The sequence below is a fragment of the Oryctolagus cuniculus genome, chromosome 20 (genome assembly GCF_051225735.1).
Source record: "Oryctolagus cuniculus isolate XC-2025 breed Fujian yellow rabbit chromosome 20, ASM5122573v1, whole genome shotgun sequence".
NCBI classification, from domain to species: Eukaryota; Metazoa; Chordata; class Mammalia; order Lagomorpha; family Leporidae; genus Oryctolagus; species Oryctolagus cuniculus.
Window position 1 is genome coordinate 44,034,579 of NC_142886.1, and position 22,459 is coordinate 44,057,037.

General features: G+C 58.5%; 1 protein-coding gene and 1 long non-coding RNA gene across 4 annotated transcripts in view; one reads left to right on the forward strand and one right to left on the reverse strand.

Annotated features, from left to right (window-relative positions):
- Positions 1-10,445: 10,445 nt before the first annotated feature.
- On the reverse strand, positions 10,446-12,203 carry GSC (goosecoid homeobox). Its single transcript, NM_001099959.2, is given in 3 exon segments — positions 10,446-10,795; positions 11,097-11,356; positions 11,772-12,203. Coding segments are annotated over 3 exon segments (783 nt in total). The 5' UTR covers positions 12,139-12,203; the 3' UTR covers positions 10,446-10,639.
- A 108-nt stretch (positions 12,204-12,311) lies between these two features.
- Positions 12,312-22,459, forward strand: part of LOC149120160 (uncharacterized) — an 86,979-nt gene continuing 76,831 nt past the window's right edge. The window contains exons 1-3 of one of the 3 annotated variants that reach the window (XR_016226832.1): positions 12,312-12,433; positions 13,077-13,157; positions 15,022-16,579. This is a non-coding gene — a long non-coding RNA (uncharacterized LOC149120160). Of the gene's footprint in view, positions 12,434-13,026; positions 13,158-15,021; positions 16,580-22,459 lie in introns of those variants that run through there. The other 2 variants (XR_016226834.1, XR_016226833.1) reach the window with 2 other exon arrangements.

Here is a 22,459-nt window from a genome sequence, read left to right on the forward strand (position 1 = left end):
CACCAGGCAAGGAGCGCCTGAAATCCCCAGACGCCGCAGGAGGCAAGGAACGGCCTCCCCTGGAGCCTCAGAGGCGCCCACCCTGCTGACCTCTTGATAACCAACTTTTGGCCTCCAGAACTGTAGGAGCAGCCCTTGCCACCTGTCCCACGAGCAGCCTCAGTGTGGAAAGGCCAGTCAAGACTGTCAGAGCTGGGGGCTGACACTGTGGCATAGCGGGTCAGGTGACCGCCTGCTATGCCAGAATCCCTTATGGGCGCCGGTTTGAGTCTCGGCTGCTCCACTTCCAATCTGGCTCTCTGCTATGGCCTGGGAAAGCAGCAGGGCATAGCCCAAGTGTTTGGGTCCCTGCACTCACACGGGAGACCCAGATGAAGCTGCTGGCTCCTGGCTTTGGCCTGGCATAGCACTGGCATCGCAGCCATTTGGGGAGTGAACCAGCAGACAGAAGATTGTTCTGTCTCTTGCTCTGTCACTCTTTCAAATAAATAAAAGAATGTCAGAGTTGTGCCACAGAGGGTTAAGCAGCAAACTGCGACGCCAGCATCTCCTATCAGAGCCCCAGGTGAGTCCCTGCTGCTCCACCTCCAATCCGGCCCCCTGCTCATACACCTGGGGAAGGCAGCAGAGAGTGGGCCCCTGTAACCCACATGGAGTTCCTGGACCCTGGCTTCAGCCTGCCCCAGCCCTGGCCATTGTAGCCATCTGGAGAGTGAACCAGCGGATGGAAGATGCCTCTCTACCTCTCTCCGTGTTACTCTGCCTTCCAAATAAATAAAATTAGAAATATTTAAAAAAAAAAGTGTCATAGCTGAAAGGGGGGGGGCACACTGCCCAAGGTTTGGAAGTCCTGGTGCAGCTGGGGACACCCACCCTTCACCCTGGGACCCACCCCCTGTGTGTCCCCTCAAGTCATTCAGTCACCCCAACACGCAAACACGCAAAGGAGGCGGGACTAGCGACTCCCCTAACAGCTGGGGAGACTGAGTCCAGACAGAACAGGGCCGGGCCAAGCAGCAGCCGGGCGAGCTCTCCCTGCTCTGCCCAGTCCTCCTCCGCCTGTGTCTTTCTTGTGAACTCTCACACACCAAGGAGGGGTGGGTGGAGCTGACAACTCAGCTCCGGCCCCAGAGGAGCAGTGGGTGGGGCCAAGGAAAATCCTTTGGGCTATCTCCTCCTCCTTCGCACTGGGAAGCAGCCCCTCCCTCTTCTGAGCCCCGGGAGGGTCTGGCTCCCACCAGCCCTGAAGAGCACCCCCTCGGCCTGGCCCGGAGCTGATCTTGGGCTGCCCTATCCAGATGATCCACTGGGCCTGGCCCCGCCCACGCTGGAGGCTCCAGGGGACTCAGTCCCTGCCCCCCCACAGTCCCCAGGTCCCCACAGCCGCACCCCTCCTAGGAGAGACTGGGAAGGAACTCTCGCTGGTCCACAGGGAGGTTGCCCAGAGGCTGCAGCCAGACACCGCTCACGGCTGCAGAAAGCCAGACTCACAGCCGCCACTCTCATCAGAACGGATGGCTTGGGACTGAACCCATGCTGGCCAGGTGACACCGTCCTCCTGCCTCGCCTTCCACGCGAGGGTCCAAAGGGGGACGGTCCCCTGTGACATGATGACACAGGAATCTCATGAACTCTGCGGACAAGTGAGCGTGAGAGAGGCTCGGGACCCATCACCTGAGCTGAAGTTGGTCCATCCAAAGCCGGGAGCCAGGAACCTCTGGGTCTCCCACGCAGGTGCAGGGGCCCAGGCACTCTTGGGCCATCTTCCGTGCTTTCCCAGGCACAATAGCAGGGAGCTGGATCAGAAGTAGAACAGCCGGGACTCGAACCGGCGTCCATATGGGATGGCAGCACTGCAAATGGAAGCTTTAACCACTACGCCACAGTGCTGGCCCCTTGACAAGCTCTTAAGTCCCCAAGAAACCAGGCCAAAGTCTCTAAAATGTGAGAAACACTGCAGCGCCCAAAAGGGGGTGCCTGGGGGGCCAGGGTCACGGTGCAGGGGACTAAGCTGGTTTGGGTCCCAGCTGTTCCACTTCAGATCCAGCTCCCTGCAAATGTGCTCCCAGCAGAAGATGACCCAAGCGGTTGGGCCCTGCCACCCAGGTGGGAGATGGAATGGAGTTCCAGGCTCCTGGCTTGGCCTGGCCCAGCCCCAGCTGTTGCAGCCTTTTGGGAAGTGAATGAGTAAACAGAGACACCTCTCTTTCTCTCTCTCTCAATTCTTACTTTCAAATAAATAAGGTTTTTAAAAAAAAAAAAAGTGCTGCATACAAGAAGTGGCATCAGGAGAATTTGGTCCCCCTGAAGGGCTTAAGTGTGGGCTGTCATCTACTGGGGAATCCAACACACTGCAGCTCCTGCGACAGGCAGATATAAATGGAATTCTGGGCTTGGCAAACTGCTCTCCCCCATCCTCTTCAGGCTGTGCCATCTTGGGGAAGCAGCCTGACTGCTCTGATGCAGTTCCCTCTACTACAAAACGGAAGAACCGTCCTGCCTCGCTCACACCTGTGGCTGTAGGGACACTGAGTTAACCACTGTGCAGGGAGCTCTATGAGCTGCCACAGGCGCCCACTGCAGTTCCAGGGGGAACAGTCGGCGCTAAGGCTGAAGAGGCCTCGAAGCACGGGGGGTCCTTGACACGTTAACTTCCCAAGAATTACAGCATCTGGAAAAATTCCTCCTTGGATGAATCTGGCTACCAGGCCAGAAATCACCACATTTTAACGCCCCTTCTAAAAACAAACACACACACACACAGGCACAAATCCCTCTCTGCGGACAGCTCTGAGCTGTTTGCTTTTCTGCCCTTCTCTGATGGCAGACAGAAAAGATGCCAAGAAGATGCCAGGGAGGGACAGACGGCCCCGTAGCCTCCCTGGGCCAGAAGGGCCGTGGCTGGCAGTGGACGTGATGTGAGCACGCCCCTGGCCGTGTCCTGGGCCACCTTCCAGGGTCTGGAAGCCCGTTCTGTAGGTCTGATTATTTCAAAGTGAAGAGTTGGCTCTAGGGGCCAGTGTGGTGGCACAGTGGGTTAGGCTGCCTCCTGGGATGCCGGCATTCCACACAGGCGCCGGTTCGCGTCCCGGCTGTTCCACTTCCAATCCAGCTCCCTACTAGTGTGCCTCAGAAAGCAGCATGAGATGGTCCAAGTGCTTGAGCCCCTGCCACCCCTATGGGAGACCTATTTGGAGTTCCTGGCTCCTGGGTTTGTTCTGGCTCAACCCTGGCCCCTGTGGCCATTTGAGGAGTGAACAAGCAGCTGGAAAAATCCAACTCTCTCTCTCTCTCTCTCTCTCTATATATATATATATTGCACTGGGCACCTACACCAGGCCAGACTAATTCCCGCCAAGTCACAGCCTTTGATTCTTCCACCTCTGCTTGCCAGCCCTGTCCCTGGTGCCCCGCCCTCACCCCCCCACCTCCCCAGGGCCATGCACTGGCTCAAGCCCACCCCCCTTCCTGAAAGGTATTCCTCCTGCCCCCCCCCCCATCACCTGCTCCAGCAATCCCTCCTCTGCCCAGCCACAGCCTGCCACGGGCTCCCCGACACCCGCGAGTTGATATTCCATTCATCTCATTTACCAGCACAGGCTCTGCACATCTGGAATCCGACGCTGCATGCATGCAGCAGGGCCTGGCCCTCAGAGGGGCTTGGTGAGCTGGGTGCAGGGGGGCACTGGCTCGCAGGTGGGAAGTGCTGGGCTGTGACAGCCAGGCAGTCTCCCTTCTGGTCTGAAACCATTTCTTGCACACAGACTGTGTCACCAGTCTTAGGACCCGGCATCACAATGTGTTCTTCCACATGTAACCTCGCACCCCCCATGGCCAGGGGGTCCAGCGCAGCACCACGACCAGCAGGCAGATGATATAATTTCGGCTCCAGCCCCTCAGCGATGGCCTCCGCCTCTGGCTTAGACTCCAACCCTTACGCCAGGAGCTGGCAAACAGGTTCTGTGCAAGGACAGGTAGTGAATGCTTTGCAGGCTGGTCGCCATGGCAACTACTCAACATGCACACGCGAATGGGCTCAGCTGTGTCTCAGTAAAACTTTATTGACAAACAGGTGATGGATCGGACAGGCCTCTGGGCTATGATCCGTGATGGCCCCCTGCTCTGGAGGATTATTTGAGACGGCATCTGGCCCCCCTACCCCATCACCTGTGCCTCCATCCCCTCTCCAGACTCGGGTGGCCTCCTAGACCTTCCGAAACTACAGCCCGGCTGTTTGCTCAGGGACCAACTCTCTGTGATGGCAGAGACGGTAAGGATCCGGCATAGACGAGGCCCCTTCTTTACATCTGTGGACTGAATGGAGGCCGTTATTATTACTGTTGTCGTTGGAAGTCCTGCACAAACCTTTTCTTCAATGATGTGCTCATGACCAGTCTCCATGTACCAGTCTGTTTCCCGTGATCAGCCATTTGTTTCCAAAACCCTAGGTAATTTTCGTGGATTGCAGGAAATTATAACGTTAGGCTCTACCCACCCCCATTTTCACCACAAAGCGGCTATAATTCTCCCATTTGGGTAAGGAAGGAGTTCAAGCCCAAAGGGCACCTTGCTTGCTTGTGCCTGTGCGGGGACTCCAGTGCAGACCTCCTAGAAAGAGTCCTGGACTTGCAGCCCCTCAAGCAGCCTTCCTGGATGAAAGAAGTCCCTTCACCTTCTGCAAAATGGTGACAATATCACCCATCTTGTAGACACCTGGGCGGGATTAAAGACACTGGAGATAAAGCAAGGGCAACAGTACTGACCTGATAGAAGCCATAGAGGGAGATGTTACAGTGTAACAAAGTGACAACAGCCCCAGGCAAGCTGCCCTGCAAGGCTGCAGAGGGATTAAGCCCAAGAAACACAATGTGGCAGTGCAGAAAATATTTCCTGTTCTTAAAAATAAAAAATAAAAGCTACACATGAATATGCAGAAAGAAACCAGAAAGACGCGTGATCTCTTCAGGGCTTTAATTGCCATCAGGACAAGGGGTTGCAAGCACCGACATTTGTGTCCGCACCCAGTCACCACGGGCAAGCAGGGATTCACACACAAGGGAGGTGGTGCAGCCAGGGACAAAGGGGCAGCCCAGTTGCTCAGAAAGTCCTCTCGCTGCCAAAGAGGCTCGCGACAAAAACGGCGACCCCAAAGCAGGCGGCACACCGGCCCTGGCTGAGCAGGGGCCACCTCCGTGAAGGTTCCGAGGGTGACAGGTATCACGAGCGCTGCGGTGCCATTTGGGACAGGCCGGGGTGTGTGTGGGGGGGAGGGAGGGGGTTGGGGATCAGCACCCACACCACTTTCCACCCCGGCCCGCTCCTGTAGAAAGTGAGTCCCTTGGTTTCAGATTTAAATATTTATTCCTCAAGTACAAAATAATGCGGAACACGCGTATCCCCTACTGTCCCGGCCATCTGGCCGCGGTCGTCGGAACATCCTTGGATGAAACAGCCAGCTGGGTTCTGACTTCACAGAGGGGGCCGCGCCAAACGCACCAGGCCTCCTCGTCGCGCGCGAGGGGCGCCCTGCTCTTGCGGGCCCCAGACTTAGCACTTTGAGGATCCTCAAAGCAGGATTAGCCAGACCCCATCTGGAAAGAAGTGTCTTTCGGCCCAGTTGGGTGATGGCAGTAATTTGTTTGGGATGTGACTGAAGCAGGCACCGTCACCACGCGGCCAGGCAGGCAGTGCCCCCGGCATACAGACCCAGGCTGGCCCCACGGCCGTCTGCACAGAGCCCCCCACTTGGCCTCTGGAACTGCTTTGCCCCTGGCAAGCTGCTCTCCAGGGCAGGGGGCCCTGCCAACCTGGGGGTCTCATGGAGGGCCCGGGGAGCATGGGGTGCCATGGCCACTGTGCTCGGGACACTGCACCTGTGACCACAACTGTGTCTCCCACACAGGATCCTGCCTGTAAAAAATCTGGTTTTTAAAATATTTCTACCCCACCGCCAAAAAAAAAAAAGACCTTGCATTGGGAACCAGGAAGCAAAGAAGGCACCTGGCCTTCCTCGGTTCTACAGGGGAAGATGGAGATCTGTCAGCCCGGCTGATGTGCAGCAGGTGGAAGCCGCCTAGCAAATCGGCAAGCAAATGATCCGGGCACTTCGAAACGCTAACATTACCTCCCTAATGATAGCTTCCATCAGTCGGCTTTGGTGTGGGAAGAGGGTGTGAGCCGCGCTTGGCTGGATGGGAGCCGGCCACCTGATCTGGGGCACTCCCCCCAGGAGCTCCCAAGTAGGAAAACAGCAGGCAGAAGTGAGACGGACTCTGAGGGGTGGGGAGGGGCCTGGGGGGCACTGGGTCCCCAGTGACGCTTTCCAGGCTGGACTTGAGAACCATCGGAGGCTGCCGGAATCCAAACTCACAGCCCCACTTGAAAACACCGCAACGTGCCATCATTCATCCCGCCTGCTCCGTGGGGTGCTGGGATTGCAAGAGAATGCCGTTTCATTTTCCCAGATTTAAAAGCAAGCTGCGACAAGCAGTGGTCTCCTGCCATCACACACAAGCCTCGGGGCTGTCCCCTGTCCCCCACAACAAACCAGAGGCCCCTGTAGCCTACCCAGCCAGCCAGAAACATTTCTTTTCCAGGACTCTCCACGGACTGTGTGCATGGGTTTTCAGTTTACTTTTTGAAAAACTTCAAGGTCATTCCACAAAACTCAGAAATCCAACCCAAATCCACTCCCAAGTTTCTCCTCCTTCTCCGTGCCTCACATCCCAGGAAGAATGCAAACGAGGCTGCCTTCTCAGATGCTTCCCTGTCTTCAACCATGGAAATCACGCCTGATTTCGTCAGTCTGCGTCCCAGGCTCACGCCTAAGCTCCTAAACCAACAGTAATGAAAGACAAGGTGCATTCCTCAACTCCTAATGCAATCCACTGGTTTCCCACACCCCGCGTGAGAAATGTGTCAGACGCCCTGCTGTCTCCTCAAGGTAGAGGAGCTCTGATCTCCCCACGCCCATTCTACAAGCCAGGGAGAAGCACCTGAGGCAGGCCACTGGGCAGGTGCAGTGTTGTCTCACAGGAGTGCACACACAGCTGTCCATGCCCCAGCGTCATCCTGCCCTGTCCACGCCAGCACTCCACCCTGACAGAGGCAGCACTATGCTTTGGCACCCCTTGGCAACACCTGGGCAACCTGGGGAGCTGATGGTGGAATCACAGAAGGCCGGGAAGAGATGGTTAGGAAGGGGCCAGCGTTGTGGCATAGCAGGCTACACCTCCACTACAACACCGGTATTCCATCCAGCTCCCTGCTAATGCATCTGGGAAAGCAACAGAAGATGGCCCAAATCCTTGGGCCTCTGCACCCGTGTGGGAGACCTGGATGAAGCTCCTGGCTCCAGCCTGGCCCAGCCCTGGCCGTCACTGCCATTTGGGGAGTGAACCAGTGGATAGAAGACTTCTCTCTCTGTCTCCTTCTCTGTAACTGCCTCTCAAATAATTCAATCAATCTTAGGGGAAAAAAAACCCACATCTTTAGGTGGGGGGTCTTGATGCTTGAACTTTTACTGAAGTCACTTTAAAAAACTTCACAGTTCAGAAAAGGGACAAAGACCCCAGAGACACAAAGACCCTGCCTGCTTCAGTCTCTTACACACACACTTCATGGCCTTCAGCTGGGAGCTAAAACTGTCTAAATGTCAAGTGTCGGTAAAACCTGCCTTTGGATTACAGGCAGGTGGTTGACCTATACTGCTCAGGGCTGCTTTTCCTAATTGTTTTCAAGTTCCCCTGACTCCGCCCCCCAGCCCCTCTCCCAGACTGCTAAAAGCAATAGGGAGTCAGCCCCCAGGGAGGAGATCCCCACCCCCCACCCCAAGCCTCCCTGTGCAGCTCCTCTCCCTCCTCCGCCCCTCCCAGCCTGGATCCCGAAGCCCAGGTGATCTAGGACACCGGGAAGCCCCCCCCCCCAAACCTCTCCTGCATCCCCAGATGTCTGACATGCTGGATGCATCCAGGGCTCAGTCTCTCTGCGCCTCCATTTCCCATCTGCAAAACGGGCCACAGTCCCCCCTCCCGAGGGCTGGGGGAGAAAGTGCTAGACTAGCGGGAGGGGTTGCTGTTGTCATTACTGAGTGTGTCTGGCACTTTGCTGCAAGCTGACTCCTATTCCCCCAAGGGCAAGTTCACGCACTCCTGTGGTCAAGTGAACACGATGTCCACCCTCATCCCAAAGAACAGGCTAGGTCCAATGAGGCAGCCCGAGTGGCTGAAATCAGGACACCCCCCACCCCACCCCCCGCACTGGCACCTGCAGGTCACAGCTGCTGGGCTGGGGCTAAGGGACAGGGGGCACACAAATCGGAACCATCTAGGCAAAGTCACTTGTGTGGCCACAGGAACACGTCCACACCGCCATCCAACACCACGATCCGAGCACTCTCAGAGGCGAGGGACAAGGCCACAGCCCCGCCACGGAGGGCTCCTGAGGCCCCCTGCCTTGTGCCCCGGACCCCACCTGGCCTGCGTGACAAGTCAGAGCCGCAGTCGCCTGGGGAGGGCTGTAATTAGGCAGGCCTGCTGGCAGTTCCCTTCTCACTCCAGACACTTATTATGTCCACTTCCTGTGCGCCGGGCCAATCGCGCAGCTCAGCGGCCAGGCACTGGGGCCTGGGGACACAGACGGCAGCGGCAGGCAGCGAGGGCGCTTGCTCTTGCCACCTGGGGCCTGCCCTCCCCTCCTGAGTGAGGCTTTTCACCAGGTGCTGGGGGGGGGGAGGTAGTGACCTTCCCCTCCCTCAATTCCCCTCTCCCCATCACTTGCCACAGAGCTCTTTGCAGATAAACAGAGATTTTAAAGGAAAGACTCCTTTTGCTAGCCCGGCTGAGGACAAGCCGCACGCACGAAGGCACAGGCGCTCAGGCTGAGCCTCCCAGCGTGGGACGACTCCACCACGGAGGAACCTCGGCTGCTGGGGAGTTTGGTGCAGAGCCGGCAGGCGCAGGTATATTAGCAGCCATTGCCAGGCTAGCTGGAAACAAGTCCTGGCGTCTTCGAATATCCCAAGAACTGTTAGTAGTGGAAACGGGGCTAATTATTGCCCGAGAGGCCCCAGGGCAAAGACCGTAGCCTCTCTCACTCCTCCCGGGGTTAAGGTCAAGCCTGAACCCCTCGTCTGTTAAAAGGGACAACATCCCTTGTCTCCCGGCCCTGGAGAGGCAAACAAGATCGTGTAAATACATCTTAGGGTGTCGAGCCCGACACAAAATAAACCACGACCGTTTTCAAAACCCTAAGCAGCGCTGTTGCAGGAGCCCCTTATGCGGGCACCACCCTGCTTGTGTCAGAGCCCTCCCTGACCACAATGGCCTGGACAGCAGACACGGTGGCCACCGCCATCCTGCAGGGTCACAGGTCACAAGCTGATGGGGTCTGGACACACAGCAAGGCAACCGTGTTCCTCCTGATCACTGCCTGTCCTTCCCCCAGGGCCACCCCCAATTACAACGGCCGAGCCTGGGGGTCACCCCACACTCCCTAGGTAACATTACACCTGCTCCGAGACTCACCATTGCCTTGCAAACCTGCAACCAGCTGTTGAAAAAAAACAAAACTCACCCCCTGGTTTAAAACAAAAAAGTTATTTCCATGTTTCCATGTGCCGCGTGTCCCGTAGGCGGAGGCAAAGCCTTTCTTCGCGCAGGAGCAGGCACCCCGTGCGCCGCGCGCGGAAGATCCCCACGACTTAGCTCCCGCATTTCCAAAATTGGTTTCCAGCACCATCTATGAATAAGCCATTCCTGACGGCCCAGGGAGCCATGTCGCCTGCAGCCTGCCCCAGGGGCGCTTCCTAAACAGCCCGAGAGCCAGCGCTCACAGTGCTCCCCGGAGCTCCCGCTCCCTGACGCAGAGCAGAGACTCCCAGGGAGGAAGTGGGGGCTCAGGCGCGGCCTCCGCACGGTGGACAAGGCTGGCCCAAGGGCACAGTGGCTCTGGCCACGCCAAACGCAGAGACCAGGCCGGCCCTGCGGTGCGCAGCTTGAGCCAGAGCCGCCCGCTCGATGCCGAAATGCGGACCGGCAGGGAACTCGCTGGCCATAGCTGGAGAAGGCAGCTGGGGGGCGATCCGGAAAAAAAGCCGGGGGTAGCGGGCACACCGGCTGCCGGGTCCCCCGCGGCCCGGCCTGAAGGAGCGGAGATAGGGAGTGCCTGGGAGCTGGCTCCCCCAGCTCCGGCGAGTGCGCGCGCGGGGACCCCGGCAGGCCGCCACCTTCAACCGTCGGGCCTCGCGCCACCCTTTCCCGCAGGGCTGGAGACGCGGCTGTCTTTCCACCCTCCGAAACCCAGACGCCCCAGAACTTCGGCTTCTTTCCGTCTCCGGGCGGGCCAGCGCCGCTTCGCGTCTCTCCCGCCCCGAGCACCGGGTGGACTTCTCTTCTGGGCCTCGGGCGGCGGCCGCGGCGGCACACGAAAGACAGAGCGCGGCGCGTCTCCCTCGCCAGCATTTTATTGTCTGTGGCCGTTAACTTAACCATAAATACTGCGGTGGGCGCGCGGCGCGGGCGGCCCGCACACTTATTTACAGCTCCTCTTCCCTCCTCGCGACCCCTCCCGCAAGGCGGCGCGTGTGCAACCCAGTGCAAGTCCTCCGAGGCGGGCAGGCGCCCCGGGCGGCCCGCGGCCGTCAGCTGTCCGAGTCCACGTCGCTTTTACCTTCCTCTTCCCTCTTCTCGGGCGACGCCTTGGACGAAGCCTGGTTCCACTTCTCGGCGTTTTCCGACTCCGACGACGACGACCGCTTCTGCCGCCTCCACTTGGCGCGGCGGTTCTTAAACCAGACCTGTTGCGCAACCGAGCACAAAACAACGGGTCAGGGCCCGCGGCGCGCTCCCCCTACCCCGCCCAGCCCAGCCCGCGGTGCGGGGCGCCCCGGGGAGTCGGCGAGGCCCCGGGCCCGCAGCGGCGAACGCCCGCGCTCCCGCCCACCAAGCCCGGCAGCGGCTTCCGCGTCTGCGCTCCACTTCCCGGGCCTAAAGCGCCGCACGGCAGCGACCGGGCCGCCCGCGCGGGGAGTGCCCCCGGGGAGCCGGGCGCGCCCGGCTGCTGTGCAGGGCGACCCCCAGGCCCGCGGGGCGTCTCACCTCCACCTTCTCCTCGCGGAGGTGCACCTTCCGGGCCAGCTGCTCGCGCGTGCCCACGTCTGGGTACTTGGTCTCCTGGAAGAGGTTCTCGAGCGCTTCGAGCTGCTCGTCGGTGAAGATGGTGCGGTGCCGCCGCTTCCGCCGGCAGTGCAGCTGGTTGAGCAGCTGCAGCTCGGTGCGCGACAGCGTGCCTACGTTCATGTAGGGGAGCATCTGGTGCGGCACCGGGGACACCAGCACGGAGCCCGGGCCCTCGTAGCCTGCCGCGGAGAGGGGCGCATGGTCAGTCGCTTCCCGCGCCGCCGCCGCCCTCGCGCGCCCGCCCGCCCGCCGCCCTGTCCCCGCTGCGAGGGGGTGCCAGGACCCGGGACAGCAGGCAGGAGAATCCGGGGAGTGGAGGGAGCGTGTCGAGACGCCCGCCCGCACACACCCCAGGCCGGCTAGGAACTCTCAAAACCCGGGCTCCCTGAGCGGGCCCCGGAGAGCGGTACTCGCCAACTCTCGGCCAAAAGTCCGCGGCAAAGGAAGACGCAGACTCGGGCGCGCGGTCTACCGCAGGCAAAGGTTGGGGTGGAGGCCTCGCGGGAGGAGCCAGGTCGGTGCGCGGGGACTGCCCGCCGCGGGCGCCCCGGCTCCAGGGACTCGGCGGAGGCCGGCGCGCGCGGGGGACCCTACCTGGCGGCGTCGGGACGCAGGAGCACTGCTGGGCGCCCAGCGGCGGCACGGCCCCGCAGCAGGCCGGGCCCACGGGCGCCGCCTGCACGTGCAGCTGCCCGTAGAAGTAGTTGCTGTAGCCGAGGCGGGAGCCGCCGACCGCGGCCGGGAGGCCCGCGCCGCCGGGGGCCACGGGCCTCGGGTAGAAGGCGCCGTAGTCCGAGGAGGCGCCGCCGCCGCCGCCGCCGCCGGCGCCGTAGAGCGAGTCCCCGTGCAGGGCCGGGAAGACGACCGGAGCCGCGGCGCTAGGCGCCACCGGCAGCACCGAGTCCTTGCAGCGCGGCCGGGCGGCCAGGATGTTGTCGATGCTGAACATGCTGGCGGGCATCCCCGAGCCCCGCGCCGGGACCGGGGGGCGGCGGGGACGCGCCGAGGAAAAAGCCTCAAGGTCGGGGGGCGGGGGGGTGGGGTCCACGCTCCTCCCGCGGCCCAGCAAACCGAAAGAGAGCGCGGCGAGCGCGCCGCCCGCGCCCCTCCCCGCCCCCTGCGCCCGCGCCCGCTGCTCCCGCCTCCCCGGGCCGCGGCGTGCGCTCAACTCGGGCCGCGGCGTGCGCGCAGCTCCGGCCGGCGGAACCTCTGGCTGGTTTTATACCGAGTCGACGTCATCCTGGATTTAGTTCCTGGTAGTATGCAGATGACAAACAGAACCAGATTCGGCCCTTTCTTTTCCTGGGGTGGGGGTTGGGAGGGGGGAGAGGAGCCGAGGGGAGGGGGCCGTGGGGCCTGCGGAGAGATTGTGGGTTGCGAATTAACGACATTAACCTAATCTCCGCGGGCCGGCCTAATTGCCCCGGTTAATCGCATTAATTCCATTGTGCCGCGCCGTTAACAGCTCCCCGCGCCCGCGCCCCGCGCCCCGCGCCCCCACCCCTTTTTCTCTGGCTGGGCTCCGTTACGGGGTGCGATTTCCTCTGCCCGGAGCTCGGAGGCATCCCGACCGGGGCTTCCTCGGGAGGACGGCCCCCGCCCCCGTGTGGAAATCGGTTTTGTTTTTTAGAAACAGGGAGCGGCCGCGTCCTCGCTCACACGGGACTGAAAACCCGCCCTCCGCGGCCCGCGCCCGCGCCGCCTAACTTCGCCAAGGTGGCTTCTTTTTCAATCTCCACTATCCCAAATGGAATTGGCTAACCCCTCCAAGCTTTTGTTTTTGCAAAAGCCAAAATTTGTAAAAAGCAAAAACGACGAAAGAAGTGGTGCATCGTGTTCTGTTTAAAAAAAAAAATCTTCTTTCTTTTCTTCTTCTTTTTTTTTTCTTTTTTTTTGTAGCGACTTTGAGTCCGAAAACCACCATGGCGGTCCCGGGTCCTTACACGACGAAGACGGAATCCTTCGCCGCTGCACTCCGAGGTACGCTTCCAGCTAACCCCTACGCGGGCGGCGGGAGGTTTTGACCTTTAAAAAAAATGGTTTTGGAAATGGGCGTCTTCTCGCCCAAACTTCGTAGTTTGCAGTCCAGATGGGGCCTGTGCGGCTTCCCAAGAAACAGCACCCCACCCCCCCCACCCCCCGCCTGACCTGTTCCCTCTGCCGCGGGACAGCTGAGGGCTCCCCAGGCCCCGGTGGCCCTCTCTGAGCTGGGGTTTTCGGGCATCCGGGAAGGAAGGCGGCGGAGTGCGAGGAGGCAGAGCAACCGAGGTCCCGCGGCGCCGCGCGCCACCTCGCCGGGGACGTGGCAGCCACCGAGGGCGGGCCGGGAGACCCCTTGGGCCGCCTGTCACTCACACGCGTTGTTGCCGGGTTCTCTCCCGAAAAGGACCCCGGGTCCCCCGCAGAGGTTCTAAGTGAGTTGGCGTCCCGGTGGCGGCGGCGGTGCTGGGTGAAAGGGGACCGCTCTTCCCGGATCCGAGAGCCACAGCGGGAGAGGTCGGGTCCTACCCAGCTGGGGCTCGCGGGAGCGGTGGAAGGACGCAGGCCTGCCCACGGGTACCCCCTGCGTCCTGTCGCCCGCGCGCCCCGGGCCCCGGGGAAGCTCGCTCCTTGCTTGGAGCTCTGCGCGCGCTGGAAAGGGGCCTAGTGGGATTGGGACAGGAAAGAGACGGGTCTCAGTCTGGGGGTGGGGGAGTGAGGCAGATTATGACTTTCTAAGGGTAGACTGCTCCGGGCCTGCGGTGTGACCTCAGAGGGGTCAGGCCGAGGCTGCGAAGCAGGCGCCCGCCCTTGCCCACTAACCCGGGGTCCAGGCGTTGTCCTCCCCGCCACCCCGCCCCGGTTCTCAGAGCTCCAGAGCGCGGCGCTCCCCTCGCACCCTTCTGCGGATGCCGCAGCAGAAGGGGTGACCTGGCCTGCGCAAGTTTGCCGGCCAAGCGGGCCGGTGGCTCTTTGCGGGGTGTTTGCCCGAGCCGGGCGGGTGCAGAAGAGCCGCGGGACCTCGGGGCAGACTCCCCGCACCTCTGTGAAGACCAGCAAAGCTGCTGCTGCCACTGGGCAGCAGGGCGCGGAGACTGTGAACGTGCGTGCGGGACCACACCGCCCTCGGTGGCTCCATTGGCGCATTGTTCCTTTGATCACCAAGTCGGGGGGACTTCAGAGCGCGCCCCTGGGTCTCCAGCGGCCCTCTGGCTGGGGGCCCGCTTCCCCTGATCCTTTGTGAGGGAGCACGCATCCCAGCGAGGCTGGGGGTCTTCATCCTCCATCCGCGATCTCTCCTTCCGAGGTCTGGGGCCTCTGTCCATCCAACCAGCTCCAGCAGTCACTGGGTCCCCTACAGCCCGAACAGTTCAGAAAGGTAGCGGTCACTCCTCCTCAAGGGAGTTTAGGGACGGACTTGAGAGCAGGTTCTGGCACTTAGGAACCCAGGGGCGTGTAGTCCCTACCTACCCTCACCTGGGCTGGGGGCAGGGTTTCCGCTGCCCTCCGGCAGAGGGGACTCCGGAAAGGGATGGCCCAGACCCAAAGGCCGGGCGCTCGGGTCTCCCCCGTTGGGTGTCCTGTGTCCCCGGGGAGGCAGCACCGGGGAGGCGGTCGGGCACCGAACCACGAGTGTCAGCCAAGAGCCGAACGGAAAATTTGCGGCCCGCAAGGCCAGGCGCAATCGGAATAACAAACGCGCCGCACGCAAATTGCCCGCTTCGTGTTGCTAAGCGATTGTTGGTGGCTCAGCATGGGAGGGCCCGGGCGGTGCGGAGGCAGCCGGGCGAGCGCTTGGGTCACGCATGCAGTAAACACGGCGCTGATTTTCCCTATTATCACCCAAACACGATTTCACACAAAGCAATCACCACGCACAAGTCTATGAAAATGTGCTTGTCACGGAGCCGCGCGCCCCGGTAATAGCCCTCCTGTTTAAGATATTAAAGACCGGATCAGCGGATTCTACACGCACGAGGTGTCTGGGAGCTTGACATCCTACAGGCGCCTTGGCGCGGCCGCTGCCCTGAATTGGCTCCAAGGGCGCGGACTAAATTGCTTCTCCCATTTGCAACGGGGTACTGCGCTTGTCCTCCCGTTCCGGGACATCCTCGCCGGGAAGAAACCGCCGCCTCGCTACCCTTGCACCCCACTCCCATAAGTACAAAAAGATTTTTTTTAAATAAATGGATCTGCGCCCCCAACTTCTTAAGATTCGTTTCAAGAACTTTCTCAGTTCTCTGTCTTTGCCCGGGACACAGAGCGGAGGTCACTATCGGATGCCTTTACGTAGGATTCTTTTTTTTCTTTGCAAAACACTGGCGCGCCCTTTTCCAAGGCAGGAGCCCTTCCCGGGCATGTGGGCCGCACTGGGGAGCCGGGTACTCAGCGCGGACCCCATCCGGCCCCCGCACGGCGCAGGATGCGCCATCTTCACCATGCCGATCGGTCTAGGGGTTTGTGTTTGGGCTTAAAAAAAATCAAACATCTCAGAACTAGTGCTGAAACCCAGTTCCGCGGCCCTACCCCTCCCCGCGGGGCCTAACGGTAGCCTCTGGTTGGGCCGGTGGAGTTGAGCGAAAGACGCAGATGCCCCCGGCACTCGGAGGCGGCGCGCAGCGCTCCGTAACCCCGCATTCAGCGGGGCGTAGGGACGCGCGCGGGCTGCTTTTTTGCTTCAAGTTTTGCAACATTCCCAATAAAAGCACGGAGTCCCTTAGGACAAAATAATCACGGTATTAGGGAGAGCTCAGCGCAGCCCTGGGGGAAGAAGGTGTGTCCCAAAGGCCTCCGAAGGGAGAAATAAAGCGGATTTGGTGTTCGGAGGGTTTGAGCAATCCGCTTCCAGCCGGGCTTTGTACCCAAGTCGGTTAAGTGACTGTTCCGCTGCGTTTGCAAATCACAGAATGCAAATGACGATCGTTTGTCCTCGAAGGAGCTTTCTCTTGAAATGATTAGCAGAGTCAGTCATTTGAAAATGAGAGCGAGCGCAGAGTGGGCTCCGAAGCCCTCGCGAGCCGATAGGAGCGTCTAAAGTTTTCCTTCATGTAAACCTCATTAATGAAGATCTTTTATTTAAACGTCACGGGGGTCTGAAATGTAGGGTAAATTATGAAGCGTGTATGTCTAGCCAAGTCATGGGTCAAATGCATTTGTGAAAAACTGCGAAGAGAGCATATGGTTTTGAATTTTTCTACAATGACTAGTGTTTAAATAAATTGCTTGTACTGCTTAACTTCATGTGTAATTTTGACAGAAATTGGCCTATAGCCTTTTGATATGTAAACATTTCAGCGTTTTATGCGGTATAAAAAAGACACTTGCTTTGTAGGATCAGCTCCGGCAGTCACCCTGTAATTCACAAAGCTGGCACCTACTATTACATTCTTGCTAGATTTCAACTTTTAAGTGGCAGCCTCAGGGAAAAAAAAAAGAAAAGAAAAGAAAAGAAAGAGGATATTTCAAAAGCAATGTCCATTTGGGATTAAAAGCTGCAATGAGTTGAGAACGTGCCACTTACTATCTGAAAGAAATGGATAAACCATGGTTATTAAAGAACATTTCTGTCATTTTTCTGTAAGTCAGCCCGTTCAAGGGGACACTTAAGCGGGGCTGGGGACTGACTGGCATGTCATTAACTGCTTGTCTTAGGGCCGAGCCAATCAGTCCAACACGCAAATAGGTATTAAACGTCTAGGTATCATTTCAGGATGTTACCAGCCAGACGGCTCCATGTCACAGAGCACATTAAGATGCAAAAATCAGCTTCCCAAGGGAGCACCCGAGGCACCGTCGCTGGACACAAATGGCCTGTCTGGGTCACCACCGCACTCGGGGGTCTTTCTGGGTGGGAGATGGTTCTGGGAGCGGTAAGGTCGGCCCTGGGTGCAGCTCCCAGCCCCCTCTGGGCTGCCAGGGTTTGTGAAACGTGTAAATCTGCATAAACCCATTTGTTACCAAGAGATCCGTCTCCCATAAATAAGCATGGGAATGTGGATTGGGTGGCCGCTCTGCAGGGGGATACTGAGCACCCGAATAGTGGTGTGGGTGCCAGACGGAGCCCTGCACAGACTTCCTGCAGGCACAGCTTCTTCCCGCCTGCTGTCTCGGCTTGCCGGTCGGTCCCGTGTATCGGTGGTGTCAGTCTTGTCAATTTAAGACTTTTCCCGTGACACCGCTCCTTCTGTGATGTTTTGGCGGGGGGCTGGGGGTGGGTGGGGGTGGGTGGGGAGATGGCTCCCCAGGCAGGAGAGAGACTTGTTTCTTTGTACTGAGCACGCTGAGATCCTCTTTCTGAAAGAGACCTTGCTGGAGCGAAATCTAATTAAGAAGAAGGCAAGAAAGAAAGAAAGAAGACGCGAAGGGGGAAGAGCGGGGGAGGTGTGTTCCTGACATTTCTGTGCTTTCCAGCTCATCATACTGTGGTCGGCCGACACCGGAAAGGCAGGGACACACTCGGTGACACAGAGGTAGAAGCTTTGATTGGTCCTCAGAGCCTTCTGCTCTCCAGCCTAAACTTTCAGACCAATTTGAAATGAGTTAAGAGTAAAATCCACTCCCTGCCCCCCCCCCCTTAGCTGCAGTTTTAAAGTTCTTGGGGAAAAACCATTGATTTGCTAATATAAATAGTTCCGCTACCTTCAGCTACCTCCAACTGCTTAACTTTGAGAGACTTCTCCCCCAAATGTGTTTGTGATCAAAATGAGCTGGGCAGGGGACGTCTTTTGGGTGAAAAGAGGACATTTAATACTTACAAGACAATTTGGGAGGTCGAGGGTTTTTTTTTACAGACTTTTTTTTAAGGTGTATATATATGTGTGTGTGTGTGTGTGTGTGTGTGTGTATGAGCCAATAAAACTGGAAGTTACAGGAAAAGCTAACCTGGCCTGGGTGACAGTTGACTGTTTGTCCAGAAAGGTTAGCGTCAGTGGGGTTACATGTAACACTGAGCCTTGTGAGCCAGGCACCTTTTTTTTTAAACAAACCCTGAAGGAGGGCTCTCTCGCTGGTACGGCAGCTTGAGATCTGGGTGTGAAGTTTTGTAGCAGGAGCGTTGTGGACACTTTGTTGCCGGGCAATGAGGAAACTGCAAGCTGGTCCCCGTGTGTTTCCTGCTTTAGAGCAGTCACTGCTGCAGCATCCCTGCGCCTCCCGGCTTCGAGTGGGGGTCTGACCCGGGGTGTGTGTGTGTGTGTGTGTGTGTGAATTCCGCCTGCCTTTCACAGAAGCTGCGATCGGTGGTGGTTTCTCCGCCGTGACCTAAGTGCAGAAACCAAGGTTTCAGGAGCAAAAGCACTCGGGGGACTAATGAACAGAAGGCACTTTCAGAGGTCACAGGTCACGTCACCTGCTGGGTCCCACCATCACACAGCCGGTGGCAAAGGAGGCTGAGCCTGTGCCAGCCTGGCTGCTTATTCCTGATGGGAAAGAGAAGCAAATTCTCCAAAGCAAACTCAACTTTCAATTTGTTTGATTTGTGTTGAGACTTTGTCTTTTCTTACACACACACACACACACACACACCCCACACACACACACACCTCCCATCCCAGCTCCCTGCTCCTTCCTGGCTAGGGCGTGTGTATGTGTGTGTGTGTGTGTGTTTTCGAGTTCGGTCTCCCTACCCACAACTGGGGACACACACTGTATGATGCCTCATCCACACCGTGGGTTTGGTTTCACTTAGCAGGGAAATTTTTCCTGCAGACCAGAAGTCCTTGGGTTTAAAATCACAAGAGCCCATCTCCCATGTCTCTGGGTTGTTTGTAATTTATGTATTCCGGGGCGGGGGGAAAGTAGTCTGTTCCTAGTAACGACAGCTTGGGGAGTTCAAGATCGCGGACGAGTAGCGGATGAGCCAAATGTGGGACTCTTGAACTAAAGAACCCGCCTTATGGACATGGTCCCTTGCTGCGTTTTCCTTTCTTTTTTAACATTTTATTCCACTCTCAGGAGGTTTGTAGATACAGTCATTTTCAGCTCTGCTGGGTGGATTGAGACGATATTTGCAATTGCGAAAGTGATGTCAAGACATGTTCACGCCCAACCAATGACAATACTTTCTCAGGAACTCCAGAATTCTCCAATTATTTGTATCTTAAAGTCCCTCCAGTCTGCTTTGAGACAGGAACATAAGTTTTTGATAATGCTATCCACATTCTGAGTTAAGCCATGGCAATTCTTTCTTTCTCTTTCTCTCTCTCTCTCTTTCCAAACCCTCAGAAAGTAGCTTTCCAAGTTAAGCTAGGCTAGGGTGATCAAATGAATGTTTGACTTGAAATAATTGTTAAAATAACTTGCTCCCCACTCAGGCCCTTCCCTAAAGCGGAGCGGCCGGAGAGCGAGCTGCTTTTCAAAGCGCTGGGCTTGGCAGAGGTGTTCCGGGGACTTCCGATGAAAGAGGGATATTGAATATGTGTGGCGAATGCATACCACTTCATATTTCAGGGAAGTTCTTTATTGAATAGTTCTCGCTTGCAAAACTGGAGTCACTGTGAAATCCCACTCCTCGGATCTCTGTCGGGCTGGCCGGGTCTCCCTGCCCAGGAACAAATTACTTCTTTAGCAATGCGTGTTCTAAATGGGATCCAGGGTCGGATACTAACGCACAAAGCTGTGGAAACCAGCTCTGAGGGCTGGCTGCGACCGTGTCTAAATCAGCACACACCGCTGGGCGACTTGTCCTGGAAAATGGAGCAAATGGACTTGGCACACAACCCTCAAGGTCTGGCTCAAACTGGGGGTGGAGGGAGAAGGAAAGGGCCACGTCCTGGTGCTTGGTGGATGGTCTCTGTACTCCTGGGGTGAGGCCCGTCGTGTCCCCTGTCACAGGAAGGGACACCAAGAACAGACGGGGGGAGGGACAGGCGTTTGGCACCATGGTTAAGATGCCACTTGGGATGCCTGTGTCCCACATGAGGGTGCCAGGCTCTGAGTCCCAGCTCCACTCCCGACTCCAGCTTCCTGCTAACGGGCGTGCTGGGCGGCAGCAGTGATGGCTGCAAGTCCTGGAGCTCCTACCACCCACGTGGGAGACACGGATTGAGTTCTTGGCTCCTGGTTTCAGACTGGCCCAGCCCCAGTTGCTGCAGGCATTGGGAAGTGAACCAGTGAACGGGAGACCTCCCTGTGTCTGTCTCTGTCTCTCTGCCTTTCAAATAGAAATTAAAAAAAAATAAACAAACAAACAGATGGAGGTTGTTCCCTGCCCCGGTCGGTCTCCCAGCTAAGTCTGGATTTGAACTCAGGTCTGCTTAGCTCCCAAAGCCACCCACTTTACCATCAGCCACACCGACTCCCGTAAACAAGATGGCGGGCTCCTCAGTCTGCCTCCTCTCTAGCCTTCCTTCTTCAAGGCGATCACCACGTGGAGACTCCTGCTCCGCGTGGCGCAGTCTCTGTGCCTTTCTGGTTTGAGTCTCTCCTCCTGCGTTGCCTCCCTCTGCTGGCTCTGGGTGTCTGGATCTGCCTCCCCCATCCAGCCACATGGGCCTCGCCTCTCCCACTCTGCAGCCCTGGGGCAAGGGTTGGAACCCCTGGTCAGAGATGTGGGGTCAGCATGCCATTCTGCAATTTGGCTGTGGGCTGAGGCCTGGCTCTTTGTGGAAGGGAAGAATGCAATCCTACCTTGCCCCTGCCACCCCGTGCTGTCCACCTCCTGGCTTCTGGATCTCCCCAAGCAGGCCAAAGACCTATAGCAGGAGGGTGTTACGGTGTTAATTGAACACAGTGGGTGCTCTCCTGGAACTGATAAAAGAGGCGGAGGGGGAGAAGGTCTGTCCCTCTATCAGCCCCACAGATCCCCTAGAAGCTGCTGGAGGCCTTGTGCAGCCAGTGTGAGCAGGGGAGTGGGCACCTGCCCCTGCAGGTAGCACCTGTGTCTCCTTAGCCACACCTGTGTACACAGCCAGGCCGACCCCGAGGACTGATACTTCCTGGTGGAGTGTCCCATGGCCTCTGGGGTGGAGGGGTAGGGAATGCGCCAAGCTTGAGGACTCCCGGATTGCCTGGGCTGTGCCACCATCGGAGTCTTGGTTCGCTCCTCTGTGCAATGGGGAGGCAGACACTCGCCACCCATCTGCGTCGCTTTGGGGGCCGGCTGTGCTGGAGAAGGATACCTTCCCAGGGGAGCATGCTGAGGGACAAAAGGGTCAGCGCCTGGTCCAGGTCCCCCCAATTGACACAGCTGGCTGCCCCCGTGGTTCTCCCTGGCCCAGGACAGTTGCAGAGACTCTGAGAGATCCAGGCCACGCCGGCTGCTGGCAGTGGCTCCTGCAGCTGTCCAGGGCCTGTTCTGAGACCCTGGTCACCATCCCCTGCCCCTTTGTGTGGACACAGCAAGTGAAGGGTGGGGTCATGGCACGGTCCAGCCAAGAGAATGCCCCCCAGTGGTGGATCTGGCAGCTCCTCCCCAGACAGAGCCACGTGGAGACTTGGCACAGCTTGGTCGTGTCTCATCCCAGGGCTGCTCCCTCCTGCCGGCAGCCTGGGAGAATAACCAGAGCCGGTTCCTGGGCGGTGGTGCGTGGGCTGACAGTCCCAGCTTCATCGCGACAGCAGCTGCTGACCCTGATGTTCACAAGCTGCAGAGCTGGAGCAAGCCCGGGAGGCCCTCGGGGTCTCTGTCTTCTTGGTACAATGGGAAGTCTGACCTCCTCCCGCTGGTGCCGGGCATGCAAGGATGTGCTGCCCTAGGCTGTCCTCTGACAGCTTGGAGGGGCCCTTACCCGGCAGGTCCGCAACTCTTCCTTCCAAGCACTTGAAAGAACTTAGATGTGTGAGGCAGCTAGGAGGAAGATGCCTGGGCTCCGGGCTCTGGGCTCCGCTAGTTGCATAACAAAAGGCACAAATCCCATCCCAGGGAATTTCCAGCCAAAACAGTGCTTCCCTCTGGATCTGCAATGCTCCACTCCTTCACTGGCTTCTCAGGTGAGAGCGAGGGGCACCCCAGCGCAGGGGCCGGGAACTGGGCACTCTGCTGAGCAGAGAGAGGGTCACAGAAGTCCAGAGAACTGCTGGAGGCCTCAGGGCTGGAGGTCAGGCACTGCCCCTGGGCCTCCTGTGTGCAGCCCCTCCCACGGCTTCTCTGCCACCCGCCCCAAAGCAGGCCACTCCTGTGCTTTGGTAAGAACCAAGGTGGCTTCCAGGGTGAGGGCCCTCGTGCCGGGAGCGAGGGGTCCCCCGAGGCACTGTGCTCTCCTCCCAAGGTGGGGGTCGGTCCCAGCCACTTCCTGCCTTGTGAGGAAGCAGGTGGTGCAGGAGCCAGTGACCAGCAAATCCACGCCCTCCCTCTCCTTGTCCCA